General features: G+C 42.8%; 1 protein-coding gene across 1 annotated transcript in view; it reads left to right on the top strand.

The window, feature by feature from the left end:
- FAM13C (family with sequence similarity 13 member C) overlaps positions 1–24962 on the top strand; it is a 138832-nt gene that overhangs the window by 10337 nt on the left and 103533 nt on the right. The window contains exon 5 of the mRNA XM_068950728.1: positions 5322–5457. Within this exon, the coding sequence (XP_068806829.1) occupies positions 5322–5457 (136 nt within the window). The remainder of the gene's footprint in view (positions 1–5321; positions 5458–24962) is intronic.

The following is a 24962-nucleotide window of genomic DNA, read 5'->3' as shown; positions in this document are numbered from 1 at the left end:
ATGCACCCCAGGATCCCATTGGCCGCCTTGGCCACAAGGGCACACTGCTGGCTCATGTTTAACTTGTTGTCCACCAGCACTCCCAGGTCCTTCTCGGCAGAGCTACTTTCCAACAGGTCAGTCCCCAGCCTGTACTGGTGCATGGGATTATTCCTGCCTAGGTGCTGGACCTTGCACTTGCCTTTGTTGAACTTCAGGAGGTTCCTCTCCGCCCACCTCTCCAGCCTGTCCAGGTCCCTCAGAATGGCAGCACAGTCTTCTGGTGTGTTAGCCTCTCCCCCCAGTTTAGTCTCATCAGCAAACTTGCTGAGGGTGCACTCTGTCCCTTCCTCCAGGTCATTGATGAATATATTGAACAAGACTGGACCCAGGACTGACCCCTGGGGGACACCACTAGCCACAGGCCTCCAACTTGACTCTGCGCCATTCACCACAACCCTCTGAGCTCGGCCATCCAGCCAGTTCTCAAGCCACCTCACCGTCCACTCGTCTAGCCCACACTTCCTGAGCTTACCTAGGAGGATGTGATGGGAGACAGTGTCAAAAGCCTTGCTGAAGTCCAGGTAGACAACATCCACTGCTCTGCCCTCATCTACCCAGCCAGTCATTCTGTCATAGAAGGCTATCAGATTGGTCAAGCATGATTTCCCTTTGGTGAATCCATGCTGACTACTCCTGATCACCTTCTTGTCCTCCAGATGCTTAGTGATGACCTTCAGGAGGAGCTGTTCCATCACCTTTCCAGGGATGGAGGTGAGGCTGACAGGCCTGCAGTTTCCTGGCTCCTCCTTCTTGCCCTTTTTGAAGACTGTCCTGGCTGTATTTGTTAAGTCAGAACATACAGAGGAGTTTTTCCGCAATTTGCACGTTGTTTGCAAGGATGTGTATGCCAGGCAGGTGTTGGAAATAACCTTCTGGATGGTAATGTTAACTGCGCTTAAGACACGCTGTCACGGAAGGCTTGGTTTAGGGGGGAGGTTAGGAAAAGGGGTGTTATTGGGCAGCGGCCGCGAGGTGCGAGCCCCCCCGCCCTTTCCCTGAGGGCCGGTGCCCGCGGGAGCTGCCCGCCCGGGGGCTGGCGGGCCCCAGGCCCTGCCGGAACCTTCCAGAAGGAGGAACCTTCCAGGTGACGGCGGAACCTTCCAGAAGGGGGCGGGGCGGGGTCTGCGTGCGCCTCGGGGGAGGGGAGGTCGAGAGCGGACCAATAGGAGCGGGGTCGGGGCAGATCCCGCCAATCACTCGCCTGCGGCCGAGCGGGACGGCTATAAGAGGGGCGCGTGCCGCAGCGACGGTTGGTGTCGGGGTCGGGGGGGTGGGCGGGGAGCTGCGGTGGCTGGAGCCGCCGGGGCAGGAGCCGCCTCAGCGGCCTTCCTCGAGGCTCGGGGGCGCCGGGCGGCCGTCCGCAAGGCGCTCTCCTCCCCGGGGGGCTGCGGGCGGCCGGGGACGCTGGGTCGGGCGGCTGGGGATCCCCCCCGCTGCCGTCGGCGGACACGTGAGTACCTCCCTTCTCCCCCCCCCCCCCCGGGGGGGCAGTGGCTGAGGCGGCACAGCGGCTCGGTGCGGCTGCTCGCCCCGGGAGCGCGGCGGCTGCGCGCTGTGCCCGCTGGGGAGCCCTCGGCCTTGGAGACCCCCCCCCCCCCGCGCCTTCCGGTGTAACCACCAGGTACCTTTCCCCTTAGCGGTTCGAGCTCGTGTGTGTATATATGCACACGCATACGTATACACGCTTGTAAACATTTCTGTTCCGTGTTGTATGTGGAGTTGAATGTATAGTTACTGATCGATTAATTAGATACTGCTGTTACGACTAAGTCTTAATTGTTATTTCTGCTGGTGCTACATATTAAGCTTTGTTATTTGTTCTGGGCCGGTATTTGTGAAGGCGTTGGTAAGCCTCTACCCCCAGCCCCGAGCCCTTCCTGTAGCGTGGAGTGCTGTGGGGACCGAAATACTGGGATGCTCCTTGATGGGCTCAGCCACCCCACCCGAGCCTCTTGTGATACGTGCTAATTAAAACTGTTCTGCATGTGTTCTGGCCGTTTACATCTTCATGCAATTACTTTTTCCTGCTTTGATGTTAAGCAAAGTAAAGTAGATTGTTTATAAATCTCTGTATTTTAAATTGTTGAACCAGTTTTATTGAAGTGTAAATTCTACCTATGATTACCAGCTGTCTCAGTCTGTTGACACATCTGTAGAGACCTGTCGTATCTCTGGTTTCAGTGAAGTGACTGGGTTTGAATATTCAGTACTTGGGACATCTATGGGCTTTGGGGACACAAAACTAGAGTATAAAACTTGCTGCTGACTACGCTGTACAAAACAAAACTGCATATCCCTTGCAATTAGTAACTACAGTAATTGCAAAACAAAGTGTAAGCCCTAGTACAGGTGTTAAATTGGAAGGATCACAGAGAGCTGTCATTAAGAATTTTAAATGCTAGAAAACTAATAGCATGGATCATGTGGAAAACTAATAGCATGGATCATGTGGAAAACTAATAGCATGGATCATGTGGAAAACTAATAGCATGGATCATGTGGAAACAGTATTAAATAAACTCTCTATTTTTAATCTGTTGCAGCACCTCACTTTAATGCTGCTTATTTTGAATGTTTGATGTAAATCATCTTTGTATTGGAGTTACTCTTTTACAATATTTCTAGCGTATGTATTTTCCATGCCTGTTAGGGTGAGGGGACCCAAAGTGGGAATAAGACAAGGAGTTAAGCCTCAGAAGAAGAAGAACCGAGTGAAATGTTACAATTTTACTTTTATCATCCTGGCAAACCTCCTCCTCCTGGTTTCTTCTGCCAGCCTCCCTCCCTCATGCTATTTTTCTCCCCCAGATACTAAATGAAGCTACCTTCACTGTTGCGTAGTTGCTCATCCAGCACTCCCAAGTTTGCTTTCCTTTTGAGACTTCATTCTCAACATCTGCATGATGCCGCATTCCTGTTCTCACCTTCCTGTATGTAAGGGAATTAAAAAAGTAATTCTGAGGTTGTGTCAGACTGGCCACTCCCTAGACTTCCTTTGCTAAGCTCTACTCTTCCACCACTTCAAACTGTTGATATCTTTCTGCTCATTTTCTGACATATTTCTTTCTGTTGCTTTTCCTCCTTCCTCTTGCCAGCTGCTTTGTTGTGCCTTGCTGATCTCTCCTTGCACTGGTACATTTAAAGTCTGAGGAGAAAGCGTTTTATCAGAGATTGGACTGATAACTGCTTGAATTTCTGTGGGTGCTTTGTTATGCCTCATCTTCAAATAGGTATTTGCTAATAACGTCAGTAAGCAATTCTCGCATAAGTGCGTAAGGATAGCAGCCAACTGTCTGTTGGCTTCTACTCACTTGGACTCATTTTTTCTGAAAATTTGCAGACTTGTTGACCTGATCTTCATACAGAAGCCAGCAGGACCCTTAGCAAATCTACTGAAAAAAGCCAAGGCGTGAGCTGCATGGGTATTTTAGCTTAGCATTGTAGCAGAGCAGCTTTTTGAAAGGTCTCCATTCCCTCAAGGAAATCAGTAGTTGATTCCTGTTGCTCGAGTTTTGATTGTTACCCCTTGTGGCGAGTGTGATTTGCGCTACAACTGATGGTAGGGTTTTTTTGGATGAAGTGCAGAATATGCTTGATAGCTGTGCTCTTCCTAGCAACGTGTCCTGAGTTCAGCTGTGTGTAAACACGGTTCCCCTACTGTCAGCCTGACAATATAGCTATACTACCTATCAGCTAAGTATCTGAAGATGCAGTAAGTGATTGTTTCACTAAACTAATTGGAAGTTGTTATGAAATATGAATGCATAGAAGTATATTTTCCCCAATTTGTATTATCGATGTATTGTCACCTATGGTGGTCTGAGGATGAGAAGACATTGATGTTTGGAGCCAACTGGAGAGTAACGCTCCAGAGCATGCTTTTGATTTGAATTGACAACGTGACTTTTTTTTAAATTACCATTGTGTCTGAGAACTGGGTGCCCAAGATGTAGGCTGCTAGTAAAGGAAAGAGGGCCCCTGGCAAGAGAGGAGAGCCGTTTGTCTTCGCAAACGGTTGTGGAGCGGTCCTTGCCAGTAGGGAGTTAACAGTTGGTACAGATGGATTAGGGAACCAATCTCAAGTTAAAGAAGCTGAAAAAGAAGGCAGGGGACTTTTTGAGGCACTTGGATCCCTCTTTCTGAGGGAAAGAGAAAGAGGGATCCAAGAAGGAGAAATGATACAGTAGTTTGTCCTGTAAATCTTTCTAAGGCCGTGCCTGTTTATAACTCTGCTTAAACCATCCTCATTCAAAAGAATCCCAAACTCGAGTTCTTACAGACACAACAGTAAGTTTACAAAGGAGTTCATGAATGAAAGCACTTGAACTGGACTCTGTGTGTGTGTCTGTCCTTTAAAATCACAGCTGAATAATAAACGCACTGCCAGATTTGGCAAACAAGAATGATGTGCGTATGGCTCTGCTTTAGTCTCCAGTGTTCATGAATTTCTTATTTAAATATTAATATCGTGCTGGGTGGAACTGAGTTCGTGCAACATGGCTGAGGAGGCTGAATTAGTTGACAGCGTTTATGTAAATGTTCTCCAAGCCTCCAGAATAGTTCATGAGGGGAATATGTAGTTCCTTCAGGAAATAAGAGTACAGTTCCACATAATGAATCTTCTGACTATAATTAATTTATTCTGACTTAGACTACTTATGTGGATAGTACAGCTGCTACTTAAAAACACACACACACACACGTTACTGCAAATATCCAGAAGTTCCAGTGCATGTGCCTGTAATTTGTGAAATTACAGATTATTATACTGAAGCAGACTCTTACCTAGTGTTTTTTTCCAGGCAATTTTGACAAGAAGATCTTATTCCAGCTGGTGAAGTCCACCCTCGTAAACTAAGCTGAAACAACACAAACAGCTCTCTTCCACCTCGAGAACAATTTCTCAGCCGTGTAGCGGTGGCAGGTTCCAGGGTTTTTTTTTTGTCCTCTTCATCCTTGGTTTTTATGACCTACGGGGCTGAATTATTACTTGTTCCAGCTATTTTGTTAGGCTGCCTCAGAAGCTTCAACGCAATGCAAACTGCCCATCGAACTGGAGCCTCATCACTGTGAGGCTCCCAGCATTGTGATCCCACTAAATGAAGATGGTCCTTGCCCCAACAGTCGCTTGCTGGAAATGGTGCTGGAGCACCATTTTATACAGTCCCCCCGTTGGCTGCTTTGCTGAATTATCAAGGGTACTGGGGACTCCCTGGGTGAATAGTCACTTGACTGTGATCTGAGAGCTGCTAAACTTAATCCACCTGCTCTTCCCTTAGGATCCCAGCAAGTCCCTTGGCTTGGGAAGAACAAAGGCTTTACAATGGCTTCCTGCTGTATTTGCTTCAACACTATGAGATGTTTTTTGTTGACTTGAACCCTTGTTTCTCACTGAGACAAGCAGATGACCCTCAGGTAAGAAAGTTACGTTAATTGGTTCAGCAAGGAATTGAAAGTGCTTCGTTAGACTATAACCTAGAAATATATTTGCTTACGCATAGAGCAGTTAATAACTATAGCTTGTTGCCAGCAATGCGAGGATCAGTTGCGTGCCTAAGCTAGAAGAGAAACACGAGTGTTTAAACTTCTGATTTTGTAAGGAATGCAAGGGGAAACTGAAAGGTGAAGAATAAAATCCTAACTTTTTCCACTTGAGATTTCTTAACGCAGAACTTAGTTTCATCAGTGCCGCTGGAGTTTCCTTCAAGAAAAATGCTTTGTGTGTTTGTGTGTGTGTTGGGCTATGCATTGGTGAAGCAGGAAAGCAAAAGCAGAAGGATGAAATCCCTCTTAACCTTTTCAGAAGTCGCTGAGTATGTTTCAGCCTCTCCTTGGACACGTTCTTTTCTGAAACAACATTACTACTTTAATTCCTTGTTTGTCAAAAACCTCCTGGTGAAAGAATGATAAACCACTTAACAAGAAGTTGTTCATTGGAAAAAAGCTTGAGGGAAATGTAGTAGCAGAACCGGCAGTCTAATACTACACAGTGAAGTTAGCACACATCCTTGTAGTTCAGGAGTTCTTCAAAAGCAGCATGCCAGATCAGGTGAAGGGTTATGAGAGATTTGCGCTGAATGTAACTCTGGCTCTTAGTGTTCTTGTGTTTGACTTCTTACTTCCTCAGCTTCTCTCTCCAAATATCTCTGATAAGGAAAGCCAGTGAACTTCTAACACAAAATGATATTTAGTATTTATAGCGTATCGTATGTCCCAAAACAGAGTATGGAGACTGTAATGCCTAGTGTTTTGCTCCTTGGAACACCTCTTTTAAAATAATTCCTGTACAACCTTAACTGCATGAGGATGTTTCTGAAATGTTTCTCCTATGTTACAGGATGTGGCCCTAATCTAAAAATAGGGTCATTAACAGAAAAACGGTGTTGGAGCCCACAGCACTAGCTCCTCTCAACACTTCTCCCCCTGAAGGTGGCCAGTGCCAATACTGTTGCTGAGAATTCCTGCAACCTGTACTCAAATGATCATCTAAGATCTGAATGTTAGCTAGCCCATTATATCTGCCTCTGTCTGCAAAACTAGGTAGAATAAGAAGCGTCAGCAGCTAAAGGAAGTTGGAAGGAATTAAGAGAAGCCAGGAGCCCTGGCTTTCTATCGCAACGCCTTTGTTTTAGAAGCAACTTCAATCCCTGTAATTCTTCAAAATGTCACAGTCTGTCTGGAATTGTGGTGATGTGGGAAAGAATTCTACTGAAAAGATTCTTTCAGGTTCCTTAATAAAACCCCAGACGAGGCATAGCCATGAGGCGCTCTCCTGCTCTGAGGTAAGCTTATGAAAGAAATCCCATCTGTGGGTGAGAAGGGAGTTCAGTCTTCTGTGATTGATTCTTGTTTTTGTAATTTCTGGCAGGAGGAAGCCCAGCACGTTGGCTAGGTATCCTTCCTCTTTCATAATACAGCAATTGCTCAAAGTCCGCTAAACTGGAAACATTAAAGTGAGGTTTACAAACTAAACTTGAAAAGTGTATGCAGTAGTTCCAGCAAAGCAAGCAAAAAGTGAAATGGCATACTGGCACAGATCCCTTGTTGCTTCCTGGAAATGAAGCTTGCTTTTATTGGCTGTTTCTCATGAAATAACTTGAAGCAGTTACACTGATACTTACATCCGGATTACTTAATTCATGGGATTTTTTTTTTCCCTTTACCAAAGTGGATGTGTCTGTCTTCTACCTCTGTCTTCTTTCTCCCAACCCCCCGCCCCCCACCACTCATTACTGCCTTATGATGCCCTAATTAGTAAAGCCTTAACAAAGCCATGCCAATCTGGCAGGCGTGCCATTACAGCTGACATACACTCTACCTGCAGTTCTGTGGTTTGTAGCCTCAGAAAGATAAAGAGTCACTGTTCCTGGGCAGAGCGCTTAGTATGTCTTGGAGTGCTGAGAGCGTACAACAGTAACACTTCCTATCATCTCGTCTACTCTGCCTCTGCCGGCTGGTTCAGGATGAGTGTTTGGGGGACAAAAATGAAAGTTTTTGAAAGTGCCAATCCAGTAGTTCTGAACTGTTACTCTGGGTTGGATAGTAGACTGTCTACACCCACCTCTTCCATCCAAATATAGTTGTTTAAAAGATGTATCCAAGCTACTATGTGTTTTAGTTTGTCCTCTTTCCTGGTCACTGTACCTTGTACGTTCTATTTTGTTCTTCTTGGTGTATAGTTGGAATGCTGTAAAATCCTGACAGACTTTTTTTAACGTCCACTAACGTTTAAAGCTGTTCCGTAATCTTCTGTCGTAGGTCACAATCTGTGCTAGCACTGAACTGATTCTCCCATTTGATTTAAATCATTCTTAAAAAAAGAAGTTAGACTATTCAGTGTTTGTTTTGACCTGAGGCCTCTCTAGGTAGCTGTGTTCAACCTGAAGCGTATCACTAGCTGTGTTGGAGGTGTATAAGGTTAGCTTAACTTCTATAATGTAATTAAACTGTCAACCAACCTTGCTCATAGTAATTTTTCATGCTCTCTCCTCTCATCATTTCTGAGTCGTTATAGTCTAGATAAGGGGGACTATGGAACTTTTTGCCTCTAGGTGGGCAGGTTTTTTTTTCACATTCCCTTTCTGTACAGAAATCATAGATAAATACTTCCTGAATTATTCATGCCGCCTTTGTCCTGCTAACAAACAGAAGCATGACTTTGTGGGTGTGTACAAGCCACTGCACGTCTCCCCATCAAAGCATGGGACTAGTTAGAAGGAAAGCCTACACCTTGAGGAAACAGACTACTCTCGTTTCTAGTTTTCTTTCTTGTCCTTTATGCATGCTTCACTTCACATTAGCAAGGCTGCAGGGACTACCTGTTGAATGGATCTCGTCTAGCTAGTCCCAGCAGTAGCGGAGGCGTGTTAAAAAGAGAGTGCAGAGATGCTGGGGGCTGGTGAAAGGAGGGGCCATCCTGCACAAGGGAAGCTCTTCCCTAAACCCGTTGGACGGCCACGGCCACCTTCGAGCTGGTTTCTGAAACAAGGCAGCGTGGCTTTGAGTTGGTTGGAACACTGCAACTGAGTATTTCAAGGAGACGTTATCTATTTGAATTACAGTTTTGTTGGGAAGGCTTTTGTGGTCTAGAGGGTTTTGACAACCTCGGGGTTTTAAGTCTTTTCAAAGAGGAAGTGGGTGTTTCAGCATTAATCCAGTTTTGAGAAAACGCGTGATTGCCTCACTTCTCTCTAAAGTTGCCTAACAGAGAGTTGTGATCTCCCAGCTAGACTGTCCTTAATTTGGGGGATGGCTAATGATTTAACTGATGTCTTCCTTCACTAATCCCATGACAATGCTTGAGAAATTAGTTGAAACCTTTTGAAAAACCCCCAAACCAGCATCTCGTTATCCTGTAAACTGAAATTTCCAGATGAGATTAAAACGTCTTGTCCGAGTCATTTTTCTTGGATAGGGGAACGTTGTTCCAACAATTTGTGGCTATTAGCAATATTTCCTTAGTTTAAATTGGTGCAGATCTTGACTATTTTTTTCATTTAATTTCCTTGCTTAGCAAAGAGAAATTTTAGTTGGGTTTGCACATGAACATAGCAAATCCCATGTATCCCACATGAACTGCCGGGAGATTTGTCAGTGTTTTTGTAGGGACCGCTGTTATGTTGTAGAAGGATTCCTTTATATTACTTCCCGTTCCACAAAAATGTGTTTTCCTTTAACTTTGTAAATTTAGCAAAAGCATGGACTCATTTAAGTTTTAATTTTGTGTTTGGGTAATACCCAAGCCAGAAGACTGGATAAAACATGCCGTCCGTTTAGGATCAAAGTGGAACCTGGATCTCCACAAAAGTTGTGGACGATAAATTGTAAAGATGTAATTTTTCTTCTGGAAAAACGGTGCAGAGTATTTTATTGATTGTAGCCATAAGGATTTGATGAAGTGCGCCGTAGCCTGGGCAAACGTGACATAAAGAAAATGACCAAAGTGGATGTCATTCAGGAACATTCGTTACTAGTTTTCAGATCTTCAGTGCTAGAGCCTTTCTGCCTGTAGGCAGGGGGAATGGTGCAAGTAAGATGGTTTTTCTGTGCCATGCCTGTGATCTGCAGCAGACTTTTCTTTGTACTGGAGGTCTGTATCGCTGAAAGGAGAAGTATGCCTGGTGCCCATTTTCGCCAATTGCTGTGGTGCTGTAAAGGATGTACAAGAATAGAGCTGTGCAGTGATCATGCTAGCTGATTACACTGGCTGTCTTCTGTTTGTCATTCGATAACAATATAAAAGCGTGTGAGAGAGGAAGGTCTTTCTAAAACTGGTCACCAGTGCATACCTTTCCTGACTTGGAAAACATGTTCATGCAGGCACCTGCTAAGGAATAATGGGAAGTTGTCTGGGTTACTTTTCAGTCTGTGAATGCCTGTTGTCAGTTTTGTTGTGCACAGAGCATCTGAAAAGCCCCTACCACGGTCAGACTTGCAGTATTTGTATTGATTACAGATCAAGGAGTATTATATGCAGTTGGTGAAGGGGAGGGTAATGCTGCATATGTTTTAGAGTGGCAGCTGGATGCTTGCTCCGCTTACTAAGGTCAGCTACACTACAAGGGAGAGGAGGATAATTTATCAGCTAGCGTACACATTGGGATGACAAAAATCTCTACTTCCAGATGAGCTGTGTGGTCTTGCTCTGACGTGTTAAATTCACCAGAACGCTGAACCGAAGACTTGTGGCTCTCAGATTTTTGTGTGTCTCAAGTCTGCGGTAGAGACTGAAGCTGGCAGAGTTTTCTTCCACTTGGTGTCAGCATTGTTCTCTGTCGCTCCCAAGCCATGTTGGCTTTGAACATAAGCCTTGAATATGTTTTAATTCTGAGTACCTGCCTTAAAATTAGGTATTACATTTCTATTTTTGTAACATACCAGAACGTCAGCCAGTTCCTTCCTCAGATAATTGCTGATATCAGAGAAGCATGAAGGGGGAGGATGTGAAATCACCTCCAAACCATTACCAAATGCAAGCCTTTATGTTACGCTAGTGTCGCTTTCCTGTCCTCACCAAGGTTGTCAGTAACATCTCTTAGTGCTTCTGTCTTCCTTTTCTTTGGTGTGCATGAACAACTTGATTTATTCCATCAGAGCTTTTTGACAGAACATCATCAAAGGAAACTCATCTCTTGGGAAGTTAAAAGTATTTGTACTGAAGGACTTGTGATATATCAAAATATTTCAGGCTTTTACTTGTCATTGATTGTAATAACAGGAGAGAGAGAAAAGCTGTTTCTTTTAAAGCCTTAGTGGCTTTTCAGTTCATGCAAGGGTAGGGATGGGAGTAGGAGAGCTTTACAGAAAAGCAGACAAGAAATGTGAAAAATAAAAATCAAACTTCAGGAACGTTCCATTGCCAGAAGAAATTCGAAAGAAGAAAATCCATCCCTTTTTTTTTTTTTTTTTTTTTAAAACCTGTAGTCTTCGTAGACAGTCAGGGCTTCTGCTAGGTGGAGCTATGCAACAGTGAATTTAATAGGCATATTCTGAATGCATACCTTCCTCTCAAGACCCTCCTCCCCCCCAATTCCTAGACTACTTTGTTCCTCTTCAGTGAGTTTACAAGGCCTAGCCTAGCAAAGATGCAAACGTTCTGGAGCGCTTAAATAGTTTTTTTTTTTTTTTTTTTGTTCTATAATTTCATTGTTCGTTCGCCCTATAAAACTAAATGCTCCGGAACTTGCACAGTATCAGCTACCCGGAGAATATGGTAAGCGTTTAAGTGTAGTTGCACGAGGAAAACATGGCTGAATCTTGAAAGCACGCTAGAGTGTTACAGCCAAACGCAGATTCACTCTCTCCCAGCTTATTTGTTTCTTTCTGTAAAGTCTGTTTTATGTAATTTCTTTGCTTCATTTCAAGAAGGAAGTATCTGTTTATGAGTCAGCGTTTCTGTTAGATAGTTTCCAGAGCTATCGAACTAAATACTGGATACCTTATTATTTTACTGTGGAAAAGGAGAGGGATGAAATATTCCTGTAATAAAAATACAAGTGCAGCGGAGCCAAAAGCATGAGAAAAAAGAGGAAATGGATGGCAAAGATGTATGCTACTCCTGTTCCCCAGGGTTCTTGGTTAGCCCAAACTGTCCTGATTCACTGATGCATCTTTGTTTTCTTAAAGAAAGAGATTTGTGGAAAAAAATAGGAAGGATTAACCAGGAAAAAAAAAACTGTGAAAGTATTGTGGAAAAGTCAACGTGATGCTTCAGAAAGTCTTAGTAAGAACAAATAAACACAACACCTCCATAGATGCTTTTTTCTGGATGCATTTCTAGTCAGTTCAAAGGCCATTTTTAATTTAAATAAGCATTACTGCAGATCAGCTTTGCACATGTGAGTTGGTCTGCTTAGTTGATCATATGGACACTGGAAGGTAAGAGTCTGTCAACAACATTAATTCTGGTCTTTGAATTTTTGCTGACCATCCTCTTTTAAGTAGATGCTGCTCTGTTCTCAGAAAACCGCAGATGAGCGTGCAGTGTTTGGGCTAGTAAGGAAACAATAGCTTGGGCCCTGGGCTGTTCTGCCAAATGACTGATTAGTTGCTGGTGTCTGGAGATGATCATGTTAAAGGATGCTAATCCAGGCCGAATTTTTCCGAAAGCTGTTACGTGGAGAGCGAGCAAGTCCAAGGGCTGCTGCCGTATATGATCCAGCCTCTGTTCCAGTGTGCCGCTGGAAATACAAGCGGGAGCTGGTGCTCTCACCGGGCTTTGCACAAGAGCAGCTGTAGGGGCTCAGCTTTCAGCTCTTTCTGGAGACTCTTGTGCCACCACCTCTGCCGGGGGAGCGGGGGCCTGCCCTGTGGAAAAGGGAGAAGGGGAACACCGATTGCCAAAGCCATGGTCAGAAGCCAGAGGTTAAAGCCACGCCCCACCGTCTAGCCCTCTGGTTGGCACCTGGTGGTGGGGATTTTCTGAGCAAAGAGGGTGCTGGGAGCTCTGCCTAGTGCAGGCAGGAGAGGGGCCTCAGTGCTGGGTCAGGGAAAGAGCTGATTGCTGTATAAACCTTGCAGGCAGGCATGCTGGATGCGTGGACGTGTGTTAGTAGAAGACGACAGGAGATGACATCTGGTCCTAGTAGGAGTTCTGTTTGTGTATCCCAAACTCTGTAGCTTTAGGATTTTTCTGTGCATTATTTATATATATTTTGCCCCACCTAGAGCATTAAGCTGGAAGGGACCTAATTAGAAGAAAAAAATTAGTAATATTTAAAAAAAAAAAAAAAAACACTTTGATATACCAAAGTCTCTACGTGATGGTTGTGATACCTACATAGAACTGAAGTGAAGAAATTATGATCGAGGACTCTTGCTCCCCTATTGTTTCAGTTCTTAACCTTCTAATTCTGTTTTAAAATTCTCTGGTAGTTACGTGAATAGCTTTGAGCTTCATAATCTTTTTTCACCAATCAGTACAGGGGGACCACGCAGCAATAACAAACAGCTGACCTTAAACACGTACTGCCCACTGTAACTCAGATCCATACGGTACTGTTAAATATATTTGTCTTTTGCGTATTTTCACTAGCAAAATAGAGCAAGAAATCTACCGCTCAGTTGCAAGGAATGATGGATGAACGGAATATTTCCTTGATTAGCTGATCTGCTGCTTTTACTTTCCTTCCAACTCTCGCTTTCGTATCCTGAATGTTTAGTCTAAGCAAATTCCTTTCTATTTTGCTAACCATTTATATTCCATAATGCTTTCCGTGCTTAACTAAAATGTCTCGGGCCAGGGGAGGAGGGAGCAAGATGAATCTGTGTTCAAAATTAATATTAAATGTGCTGTAGAATGATATAGAAGAGCTGCATCTGTTTAATTACCCTTTGTAACCACTAAGCATGGTTCCTGTTGTTAGAAGCTTAAGCAACTTGTGAAAAGCGCTGCTGACAAACCAGTGGGCTGCTGTGTTGTAGATAACGAGTAAGCTGGGCATGCATTTCTTTTCACTTGGCCTTTGCAATTTGGATGTTACAAAGAAAATAGTCTTTTCTTCTTGCGAGATTTACAATAAAGATGCTTCTAGCAAATTTGTAATCGCAGACAGATTTGTCAGCTAAAAAAATCTCCTCCTTGATCTGACTGGCGTGTGAGTTATTAGCACCAGAAAATGGTGTTCATTTCTTTACCACCTTATCGCCTGCATTCATGTGGTAACAAACGCGCTCTGCTTTCTGACTAGGGAGAGCACGAACAGATGAAATCTAGATCCAGATCCATGTAATTGTCATTCCTTATAAAGTCCATTTGTTTGTAACGTCTAGAGCAAAAAGGAGAGGCGGTGAAATGAGTTGTATGCTTAAAATTCACAGATACGTTGTTTATAAAATGTGTGCTTAGAATTCTCCTAAGCAGTGCAGTGATTTAAAAATAAAAATAAAAAAATAAAATCCCTCTCCAGTGCTTTGCAGGGCTTTGCTGTCTCTCTTGAGAAGCTTGGCACTGCCATGGCCGCTCTGTAGAAGGAAAAGAAACTCTTCAAAGTAGGATATGGTAACTTCAACTAAAGGATAGATCAGCTCTTAAGAATACCAAGTGGAATGGTGGATTCCTTCAGTGCAATATCTTCCCACTTAATAAAGTCTACAATATTTAATGTTCTCTTCTTTGGAATCTTTAAGTAGCGTAGATTTCTCTTTTTATAGTCCAAGTTAACTTTAGAGTTGCAAGGCTGCTGCTGCCCCTGTACAGTCTTTGATTGTTACTTTTTTAATTACTTGAAAGGGAGGAAAAAATTACTAGTGGAAAATAATAAAGTAATTCTGTGGTATCAACTGACAAATCGCTTAAATGAAGAAGTTGCGAATGGTGTCCTCAGCTGACTTTGTTGCAGCTCATTTCCTTAGAGCAGAATATTCGTTCTGGAAAGTGATACAATGCCTTTAGGTATTCTCAAACTCACTCTCTCTCTCTCTCTCTCTCTCTCACACACACTCACTTTCACAACGTTTTCTCTTTTTAAAAAGTGACAAGGTATTCTATCCTTCCGTGAAGCTCTTGGTATTGCCAAGTAGGACAAACACTTGGTTGTAGAGAGACCTTTTTATGTTTGTTTCTTGTTACAGCCAGTGGGTCAGGAGAGTGACTTTCCTCCTACTTCACACCTGCTGAACTTTTGATTCTTGACTGATATGATGTTAAAGCAAGGAGTCACTTATTTGTATGTCAGGTATGGCACTGATACAGGTGATAAAAAATTGCTGAATTTGTAGGTTGCTCAATTGCAAGGTTTCTTCCATACCACTGTGCATCTCAGCTTGGTTCTGCAGAGGCAGCTCTTGTTGTAGACCTTATTTCATAAGAAGGAAAAATTCTGGGGAAAACCCTGGATAACTCATTGGAAAATCCCCAAAAAAATGAATGGATCAGTGCTTGGATATGCCAGTAAAATGGTTATTTCTGTATCACCTCTACCTTGATTTGGGTAGCTGTTGTGGTGAAGCTCCGTGGGTGAAGCCACTTTGACTCTGGAATGATCTTGTGAAGAAGAGAATACTTTATTGTTCCTGAACCTGAATGCTTTCGGGGTGTTTTGCAAGATTAAATATTTTGGTTATGTCAGAGAGGATATTATGCTTTTTACAGAAAACGCCAACTTGCTGTTTTCTTGTTCTCTGCACATACGATAGGTAGCCTCCCGCCCTAGTAGAAGCAAAGAGCATGTGCCATTGTGGATAGTGCTATGCCAGTCTCATTACTCGAGGTGGTGCTTGGATATTTTCATGGGACGCTTGGAGTATCTTAGATACTAAGTGGAGCATACATTCTGAATTACAGAACAGTGATTTATTGTATTTTTCCCTAGGTGTCTGCATTTTATCCTCACCTAGGCCGCGAGTCAACAAATTCTAACCCAAAGAGCTCTACCAAGCAAATAAAACCAAATTAGTACACGTAGGCCTTGTTGCTGGATATTCAAGGAGGAAGTCTTGTCTAGTAAACGCTGCTAGAACTATAGATAGGAGCTGTTTATGGGGATTAAGCCTGTCAAATGAGGGTATGGATTTTTTTTTTTTTTTTTTTTTTTGCTTTGTTCTGTTTAACTAGTTGGACGCTCAGCATTCTGAAGGAATAGATACTGAGGATCCAAATGGAATCCCAGGCCAGGCAAGGGCTTTTAGATTAATCTCCCCAATAATAGGAAAATTCTTGGTCTAATACAACTATGAATTCCATTGGTTTGCTAGTTTGTTGGTTTTGCTTTTGTTTGTAAAAGGGATCTTTTTTGTTAGTGTTATTTGCAAGCATCATGTCCGATATTTGTATATTCGTTTTTCATTTCTGGATTGTGTTCATGATTTTTTTTCTTTCCGAATGTGCTCTTCAGTCCCAGTTAAAAAAAGCAGCCCCTCTTTCTAGGCTCCCATCCGCCTTTCCTTTGGCATCTGATACTAGAAAGAAAAAAAATGTACATTTGAGAGCTTATTACAAGAAGGAAATTGGATTTTGAAACGCTAAACAGTTACGGGGAAAAAAAGGCCACGCAGACCTTTTGCATGAGCTTTAAGGGAATAACAATACAAAACCCAGTGTTACTGCTGGTATATATGTTCTCCCTTTTCAGATGCAGAGAAAAATTTTTAAAAAAGCCTTTATTTTGAAACCTTACTGGTACGTATCGAGAGTAAGTCCATCTCGGTCAGTGAAATTATATGGATCTTGATAGGAAGCTGGACTCATGACCTGTGCACTAACAAGCTGGCAGTCTCCAAGGCAGACAAAAATCACACCCTGTGAATCTTTGTTTCCTAGGAGAGCTTGGCGTAAGAAAGGAAGAGGATTATGATCTAATGGTCCATGGTTGAGACTTTATTGACCTAATGGAGAACGTAACCTTCCCAGGAAGGGTGTGACTGGGGCTGGAGAGATGATGAGTAAGTGCTGTAGAAGGAAGAACTAGGGGTGTGAGGGAAGGGACAAAAGATAAACTTTCCTTGCAGATGGTTTTAACTGAGATGTAGCTAAGTAATGCAGATTCTTGCGGGGATAATACTTATTTTTTTCCCTTGTGCATAGAGGAGGGGAGAAGAAAGCGCCTGGTGCAACCTCATCTGCATTTGAATATGTTCCTTCCTGATCCAGGTGGCTCCATTTTCTTTGTGCCACGGGCTTGCCCCTGGGACTCTACTTGAAAGCACAGAGATAGGTCTACAGAGCACCATTGGGTCTGGCATGATTGCGTTAGCTCAGGCTGTGGACTCCGGGAGCGGTCGTGTATCTGGGCATTTCCATAATGCATCATTCTCCCCATTTTACAGCTGATGGAAGGTTGACTATTAATTTCAGCCAGAAAAAGACACATGTTTCTCTCTAATGAATTCTGTGGAAAGACTTTTTTGACACTTTGGATCAGCCCAAGAGGTTTGTGTTAGGATTACCTTGGACTATCTCTCTCGTACTTCGTTAATTCACTGATAGTGCTATTTTTCTTTCATTTTTCTGACATTCGCAGATACCACACAGGAAACCTAGTGCTGTGCAGAGGTGCTAGGCCTGGCTCTACGTTACTCAGCGGTATGGATAGAGTAGAAGAGTTCAGACTGAGTATTTTGCTATTGCGACTGTTTCTAGTGTCTTGAGGTAGTGTTGTCAAACCCACAGTTCAACAGGGTATAGATGTTAGGGGGAGTATATGTTTTTTTCCTGGATGTGTGTTCCTGGATGTCTTACATGCGTATAGCATTTATTTTTAAATGCTGAAATAAAACAGCTTCAGAGCAGCTGGCTGCAGCAGAGAAGTGGTTAAGGTATCTCTTGCATGTCCTTTTTCTTTTTTTTTTCTTTTTTTTTTTTTGTCTGTAAGGTGCATAGGAATTTAAAAGGGGGACTACAGTCTCAGCTGAACCTTTGAATAAAAGTCTTTAAGTGGTAGGAACAATACAGGATGAAGTTTCTTCAATATTGTCTTACTGAAGATAAGAGAATTACAAAAAAATGGACTGAGATGCTTACAAAAATTCCTCTTTATCTTACCCTTGCCCTTCTCAAGACTTAAAACCTGATCGGAAGCATAATCCGGAAAAATGCGTCAAGAGGATTTGTTCATAAACATACAGTGCATTGGCATCAGCAAACTCTTATTATGACTGTCATGTTCCGTATCTCAGAGCCTCACTCTAATCTTCCAGCAGCGTTCAAGTTCTGTTTTCCATTTTTATTGAATTAATTACAGAAGTTTGGATGATTCTGCTGGTCGTGAAATTGTCAGAATTTTTTGATAGAATGTTTGTAAAGATTATTTTTACCCCAATTAATAACAAATATAACGTCTGACTGCATTTCTATATTGTTTAAATGGAAAATATGTTGCCTGTTCGGAAGCAGAGAAAATGGTAAATGAAAGCTATATTTATGTACTTATCTTGCCTTTTAAGTTAATCTCCCGTTACTAGTCTTGAGCCTTTTAGGTTGCTATAGAAACTGCCACAGCCTCCAACTGTGCTTCCGCCAAGACTTAATTGCGTTCTGAGTTTCATACACTCTCTATTAACTGCAGCCCTGGCAGACGCAAGCACATTGCAGAATGAGTTGGATTAATGGTTCAATATGATGAATGCCTTTTTTTAATGTTATGTTTCCATATCTCATTTCAAATTTTCCTTTACCAGCTGGTAAAGCTCTTTTCTAAGATGCAGTGATACCACAGGGACGGATTCTCTCCATTTGCTGCTGCTTTATTTGATGCTTCCCAACCTTCCATGCCATCAGAGTAGCTGCAAGAGTTGTTAGACTTGGTTTGTTCCCCCCCCCCCCCCCCCCCCCTTGAAGGGGTCAAATTATTGATGAAATATCCTGTCTCCACTGAAGTCTTCCCGAGGCTTGTCCTTCACTTCTGCCATTTTGAGACAGCTGAGGAGGTCCTTCAGTAGCTCTGGTAAATTTTTGCTGACTTGGTACTCTTTACCACACAATTTTTGCTTGCTCAGTTTGGGTTAAAGATAGGCAGTTTTTCAACCGGGCCTGTTTCTTTAAGGTGGGAAATACCCATTCATTGAAGTTGAAACTGCTTACGGCTGTTTGCATCATTCCGTACGACTTTGGGAGGTATTTACTATGCCCATGATGGAAAATCTCATCAAAGCCAGGCTGAGATTGTCTCTCACTCAGCTGGCACAAATAAATCTCTGAGATTTGTTTTCCTACTCAGTTCTCAGCATGATGATGCTGTCAGTGCAAATACACTGTTCTTATTGATGCCATTCTTCGTTCAGCGGAGATGGGCTAGATCTTAGCTAGCTAACACCACCTTCCACTGAAGTCACTGGATTTAAGATTAGAGCTTAATAACAAAAGCAGTGCTAGTCCAGGACTATTCTTCCGCAAAAGGAAGGGGGAAAGTGTATCACAACCGGAGGAAGACGGCAAGGAGTATGTGTATTTCCATCTCCTGTTAAGTCCTCTATAGCATCTCTGCTTTGCTTGGGCTTAATCGGGAAAAGGACAGATACCCTTTTTGCTGTGTTGCCCTTAGACCTGGGATGTTTCCAAACTTGGCAAGTACGCTTTCCAAGTATGTGCTACCCCAAAGATACATTTCCATTCTTGTCACAGGCAAACTGGTGAAGTGACACAGTCAGACTGATGCTGAGAACAGGGCAAAGCACAAATTTCACCAGCTTGTCACTTCAAAATGTTCAAGCCTGTTAAGTCATGCTTTTAGGTACTGAACGTTTGTAGACAGCTTTAAAAGTCACAATGGATGTATTTAACTTCTCAAAAGTCCTTGAAAATTTGGCCCTTTGTGCTAATGTTACTCACGTGTTTTTTCTGCCTTGTTGCCATTCTGAATATGTGCTGTGCTGCTTAAGTTCTGTATCGATGGTTGCTTACACAAATATCTTGGTAATGTAGGCCTTTCTGGCCTCAGCCTTGCTGCAAAAGTATTCTTCAGTGAATTTGTGTGGAAATGTTTGTTCTTGTTGAGCTCTCCTTCAACAAAAAAGATAGTTGGGAAAGGAAGAAATTATGACAGTATTGTTGAAATTAATCAGAAAGACTGTAGACAGTTTTGCAGCACTCATTCTCACTCCCCCCCCCCCCCATACTTTTTCATTAGCTACCTATTTTGCACCTCTTGACGCAAAGCAGTGAGCTTCTAAGAACTTAAATTTTATCCACAACATTTCAGCTTTCCTTTTGAGCTGCTGTCTGCGTGTTAGGCAGAGCTGGATTGCTCTGCCAGCCCTGTGGCTCAAGTTTCAGCATGTTACATTTCTTGGATCACCATACAGACTATCATCACGGACGTTTTCACAATATACGGTGGAGACCTTCCTCAGCCCTTCTGAAAACACCTAATTTGGGATAGGATTCATTTGGATTTCAGTGTAAAATAAACATTGTTTGTTGGCTTCTGTCATTCTTGAAAAGCCACCTAGTTGCCGTGTCTCCAAGTTGTCTGTCTGCATAAGCTATTTTCCAGGCAGTGACAGCAGCTTGTTTACAAAAAGCACTGCTTGTGATGTCTCCGTAGGCGTTATAAATAAAGACCTTGTCTGTCATCTGGACGGCAGAATGTGTGAGCGTGTGGAGGGCTTGACACTGGTTAAATACAGTTGCTGGCAATTTCAGTAAAGAGAAAAGACTCATTGCAAGTCTTAGATATGCCAATAACAGGTTGTCTCACTGAACTGTAGAATGTATTGCAATAGTTTTTGTCACAAGTCATCATTTTTTATTATTTCCTCCAGTTCACCATAATTTTAGGCTGTTCCTGTGGACAAATGGCACCTTTTGAGCACAGGCAACTGGGTGTTAAGGGCATCTGTGAGGCCACGTGAACTCATGCTGCGGTGGTTAGGGAGTGCAGCCCTTTGCCTCCATGAGGGACTTACTGTTGTCCTTTTTAATCTCCTGCCTTGCCAAAACCTGTCCTCAGAGATACCTTCTCTTTGTCCTCCTTTCCCTTCTCTCTCCTGTTGTAGAAAAATGACTCACAACCAGCTCTTGTACACTATCCAGAGGTGGGCAAAAAAGCGGGGCAGTTTCTCCTTTGCAGCCCTTATACTAGTCCCTCTTGTTTGTCAGACCAGCTGCAGTGCTACTTGGGAGCTGTTTGTGTTGGAAGCCCTGCTGTTTCTGGGAGCAGGGAAGATAAACCATACAAGCTGCTGGCAGACATCAGGGAGAGAGATTTGAGCCAGATTGTTTAACAAACGGTGGAAAGATTAAACCTTGCAATAGACTTTAAGCTTTGATTTCTCCTCCTTCCCTTGTTTCTCATTATAATCAAAGGGTGGCCATAAAGAGGATTTGGATAAGCAGGGGAACTAGTGAGATGGTACATACAGATCCCAGAGAAATAACCCCACTGAAATAAGGAAGCACATGAAGAGTGTGGTGGGCAGGTAGGGATGGACCATTCAGCAGCTCTGATCCTGAATTGGGTCTCCGTGTTTGCTGATGCCCTGAGTAGCCTCAGTGTCCTCCAGCACACACTGAACAAGTTGGAAGAGAACACTGCTGAAATGGGGGTGGAATGTAGGCATTGCTAGGCAAAATTTTCAACATTTGTGAAATGGAGGCATAGTAATTACTTCTAATGTGATTTCCATCTCTCTCTCGCTCCTCCTCCTCCTACCCCCCAAATCCATCCCCAGCGTAATTTCTACTTTCTGATCTTAACCCTACTCACTGCAGTTGCCACTTAGCAGAAGAGTTACACCCATGTATTAACTGCATCAGTCACTTTGAATATCCTTGCATGGGATGCAATGGAAATGAGCGTAGACTCTATTAATATCTGTTCTTACATAAACAGAATCCATTTTCTGTAGTTCTTCAGCTAACGAAACACTGTGGGAACAGGACAGTCCAAAGCTTGGGAATTACTCTACAAGGAAGACTCTCAGTGTTTCTTGGCAAAAGCTGCTTTATGCGCTAGGCTTCCTTGGTAAGAGCCAACAGTAACAAGGTCTTATTCTGGACAGAAGTTCAAATAAATAGACACTGAATGTTTCTGCCTGTCTTTGAACTTGACACACAGAAATCCCAGCGATTATGTCAAAGAAGGCTTTAATTTTTGTCGTCTTAGAGCCAGATACTCAATGGTGGGGGGGTCTAATGAGAGGAAAAAGAGGAGTGGCAGTCCCAGATGAACTTAGGGAAAATTCCCTCATTTCTTTCTTTACTTCCGAATAGCCACAGAGTTGAAATGTTTTCTCAGTTCTGTGCTGTTGATTTCCTTAATGCAAAAAGGCAAAAACAAAAGGCATAAGGTGACTGAGGTGACTTACTCAGCAATAATTGGATTTCTGGCGCCTGTTGCTATTACGTTTGTATTAAAGTTGCCCTAGGAGCAGCGGAATTGTGTCGTAAATGGTGCTACAAGTCAGATGTCATCTACGTGATGTTTCTGGGGTTATTGAAGACGACTTCAAGGGAGTCGTTAAGTGGCGTTAGATTTACAATGTCGTAACTTTTACGTTGTCCCTTAAAATTGTTCTTGCATGCTTGTAACGTTGTCCCTTAAAGTTTTTCTTGCATGCTTGTACTGAATGAAGGATATTAAGTGAGAACTTGGGTAGTATCTCCAGTGTTGTGTAACGTGCAGGTCAGGCCCCATCCTCACGCATCCGTCTATGCAGTACTTCAAGGCAAAGAAGGCAGAGGATGGTGAACTTCTTCATTACATTTAAAAGCGTACGTGTGATTTCCTGTTAGGGAAGCTTGCCTTAGAGCACTTGTCGTCCAGCTTCAGTATGCAAAGTCTTGATTTTTTTTTTCTTTTACATCAGTAACGTGTTCATTTTCAGACTTCATTGCCTGCATTTATAGAGGTGCGTGGCGGTCTTCCCGGCTGTGCATTGCTGAAGGATAGTGGGGAGCTCTCTTCCGTAATGGCTTCTTAGCTGGGCTGAATACTGATAGCTCTGTGTCTGTACAGAAACCTTAGTTTCTGACTGTTAAAATGAAGCCAACATCTGTGCCTTTTGGTGCTGTTGCTCTGACTCAGGACGTGCTACTTAAAAAGGCCTCTGCAGTTCAAGACTGCCTCGGGTTGAATATTACTTCGGTATAAAGATAACATCATTAGAGATAAATACAGGCAGAAGATGAGTGATCCTGTTTATTCATGGGACGTTGTTGGTTCTTTTTTTTGCTAGACAATACAATCCGGTTAAGAATAATTTCAGAATGTAATCCTGCACACTAAAAAGCTGCTGCAGATAAAAAAGAAGAATTAATGTGAGGGAAGGTAGCAGTCTGCCTTAAATCTCCTTCTCCTTTGTGTGTTATTCTTCTCCTTTGTGTGTTATTCTTCTCCTCCCTTCATGAAATCCTGTCATCATCTTCCTCTGTTTTTAGATTTTAATAAAAAGCTGAACTGTGGATTTCAAACTCAACGGAAAAATGTGACCCGATGTGTATTTGCAGGCTGCACGGAGCAGGAGCCCCTTTCTCTTGGCCTCCGCTTTCTAATTGCCAGTTCACAATATATTGTTACGTTATCAGCAGAAATATCAGCAGCAAACCAAGTAATCACTAGTTAATGCATTGACCTGCACAATTAGCCTTCAAATAAATCTGGATAGCTACTAGAGCTTTTGTATTGAGTACACGTTGCAACAATTGATGTGTAACAGGATGATCTGTTAAGAACTCTGTACAAGTGCAACGCTGAAAGAGAGATTAATCTTCATAAATGCAGTACAAAGCTGAAGGAAATCTGTGCCATATGTGCAGCATTAGTGACAAAAATGAGCCGTTCCCAAGTCCAAAAATAAATCTGTAACTCTATGGTATGAATAGGTCTTCCTAGATGCAAACATAATGAAATACATACCATATTTTGTTAGCTGCTCAGTATTGCACCTGGCCACCTGAAAAACATTTCTGTGGTCTTCGAAAGGACTATAGAATTCTGAAAAGAGCCAGAAAAAGCACAAAGAAAGTATGACTAATAAAAGAATTCAAAAGCAGTAATCTTTAAAATAATTAAGAAAATAGTTAAATGAAGAAACAGTCTTGATTCCGTTTCATAGGAATGTGCACTGTGTAAGGAAATAGAAGGTAATTATTCTAGGAACACCAGTGGTAAAATCACTAATTACAATCATTCAGATAAAAGTTAATTAAAAGCGCATGTTTAAAATAGCAGTTCACTTTTCCCTATATGCTACCATCTGGGACTGACTGTCTTCTGCCCTCTCTGTTACTTAAATTAAATAGTAACAAATAGCTGAGAACGTAGTTCCAATTTTCTCTTACCTGCCTCGCAATAATACGAGTTCCGAGAGTGTTGTGCAGAAGGGTGTAGTATGCTCTCGTTACAGGAAAAGAGTGAGTTTCTCGTTCTTTAATGCTACTGAAACGAGTCACACAACTAATGGTAAAATTTGAATTTTATATGCCTATTGGCAACCGAGTTCAGCTATGCTCCCTTTTTGCTCCCGTTTTCCACCGCCAAGCAGCTCAAGTGTGCTGGGAAGTATTAGTGTCCCTCCTGATGGTTGATCTAGTAAGATGACTTAGTAAGAGCTCCTGGTCTGGCACTGCACTGACAACTCCTGCCAGATTGCCCAAGCGCTGCAGGATGTGATGTTTGATAGTGAGCGTAATGCGAGGAAATAGGAGATGGGGAGGGAAATGCAAGTGCAACCATGCAGGTGGTGTCCAGTGATGGAAGGTGACGTTCAAAATGGCCAGTGGCACTGGGAGGGCACTGACAGGCTCCTATGCCTTTTCAGTAATTACGTGTGGCATATGAAGGAGAGGAGAGAGGAATTTTCTTGTTTTGTTTTGTTTTGTTTTTTCTTCCCCAGAAGTAGCTGAAGAATTTCCCAGAGGCAGAAAAGTTGGCAGATGTTGCAAGCCACAGCAGGCCTCTCATAGAACTTGCAAAAATTATGGGGTTGGAGCTTGCACCTATCCCAGACTGCTCTTCTGTATGTGGGGTCCACTTCCAAATACCGTGTGATTTTTGGAGGCAACGACGTTTGTTTCCCAAACATTTCTGTCGTTCCTAAACGCGAACGCGCTAGATTATTGCCAACAGACTTAACGTTTCATGTAGCTACAAGCTTCCCAAATCAAAGTTTGAGGTATGATGTTAAACCAACCCCCAGACTAGTACAGTTGCACGTATCTCTGTTGCACAAAGCCAGACTTATCATGGAATGTGTCCTCTTTTTCCTCCTTGCCCCCAAAAAGTCAGTTAAATTCTGCTATAAGCACAGTGAGACAAATGAATTCTGAAGTTTATAGGTGAGATATTACCGAGAACTTCTGAAAAGAGACTAAAAGAGAAGTATTTGAACTCCTGTATCTTCAGAATATTTGTCTGACTTGCTTGCAGTGTGCCAAAATAATTGTGCCCTGTGAGGAGATGTGTCACTTGCAATTTGAGGTAGGGTAGCGAGCTGACTTCCAAGGCCAGCTTGAACAATAACTGAAGAGGACAAACACTTCTTGA

This window comes from Struthio camelus, chromosome 7 (genome assembly GCF_040807025.1).
Source record: "Struthio camelus isolate bStrCam1 chromosome 7, bStrCam1.hap1, whole genome shotgun sequence".
NCBI lineage: Eukaryota > Metazoa > Chordata > Aves > Struthioniformes > Struthionidae > Struthio > Struthio camelus.
Note: the sequence above shows the minus strand (reverse complement) of the source record. Positions and strands in the feature narration are given on the sequence as shown.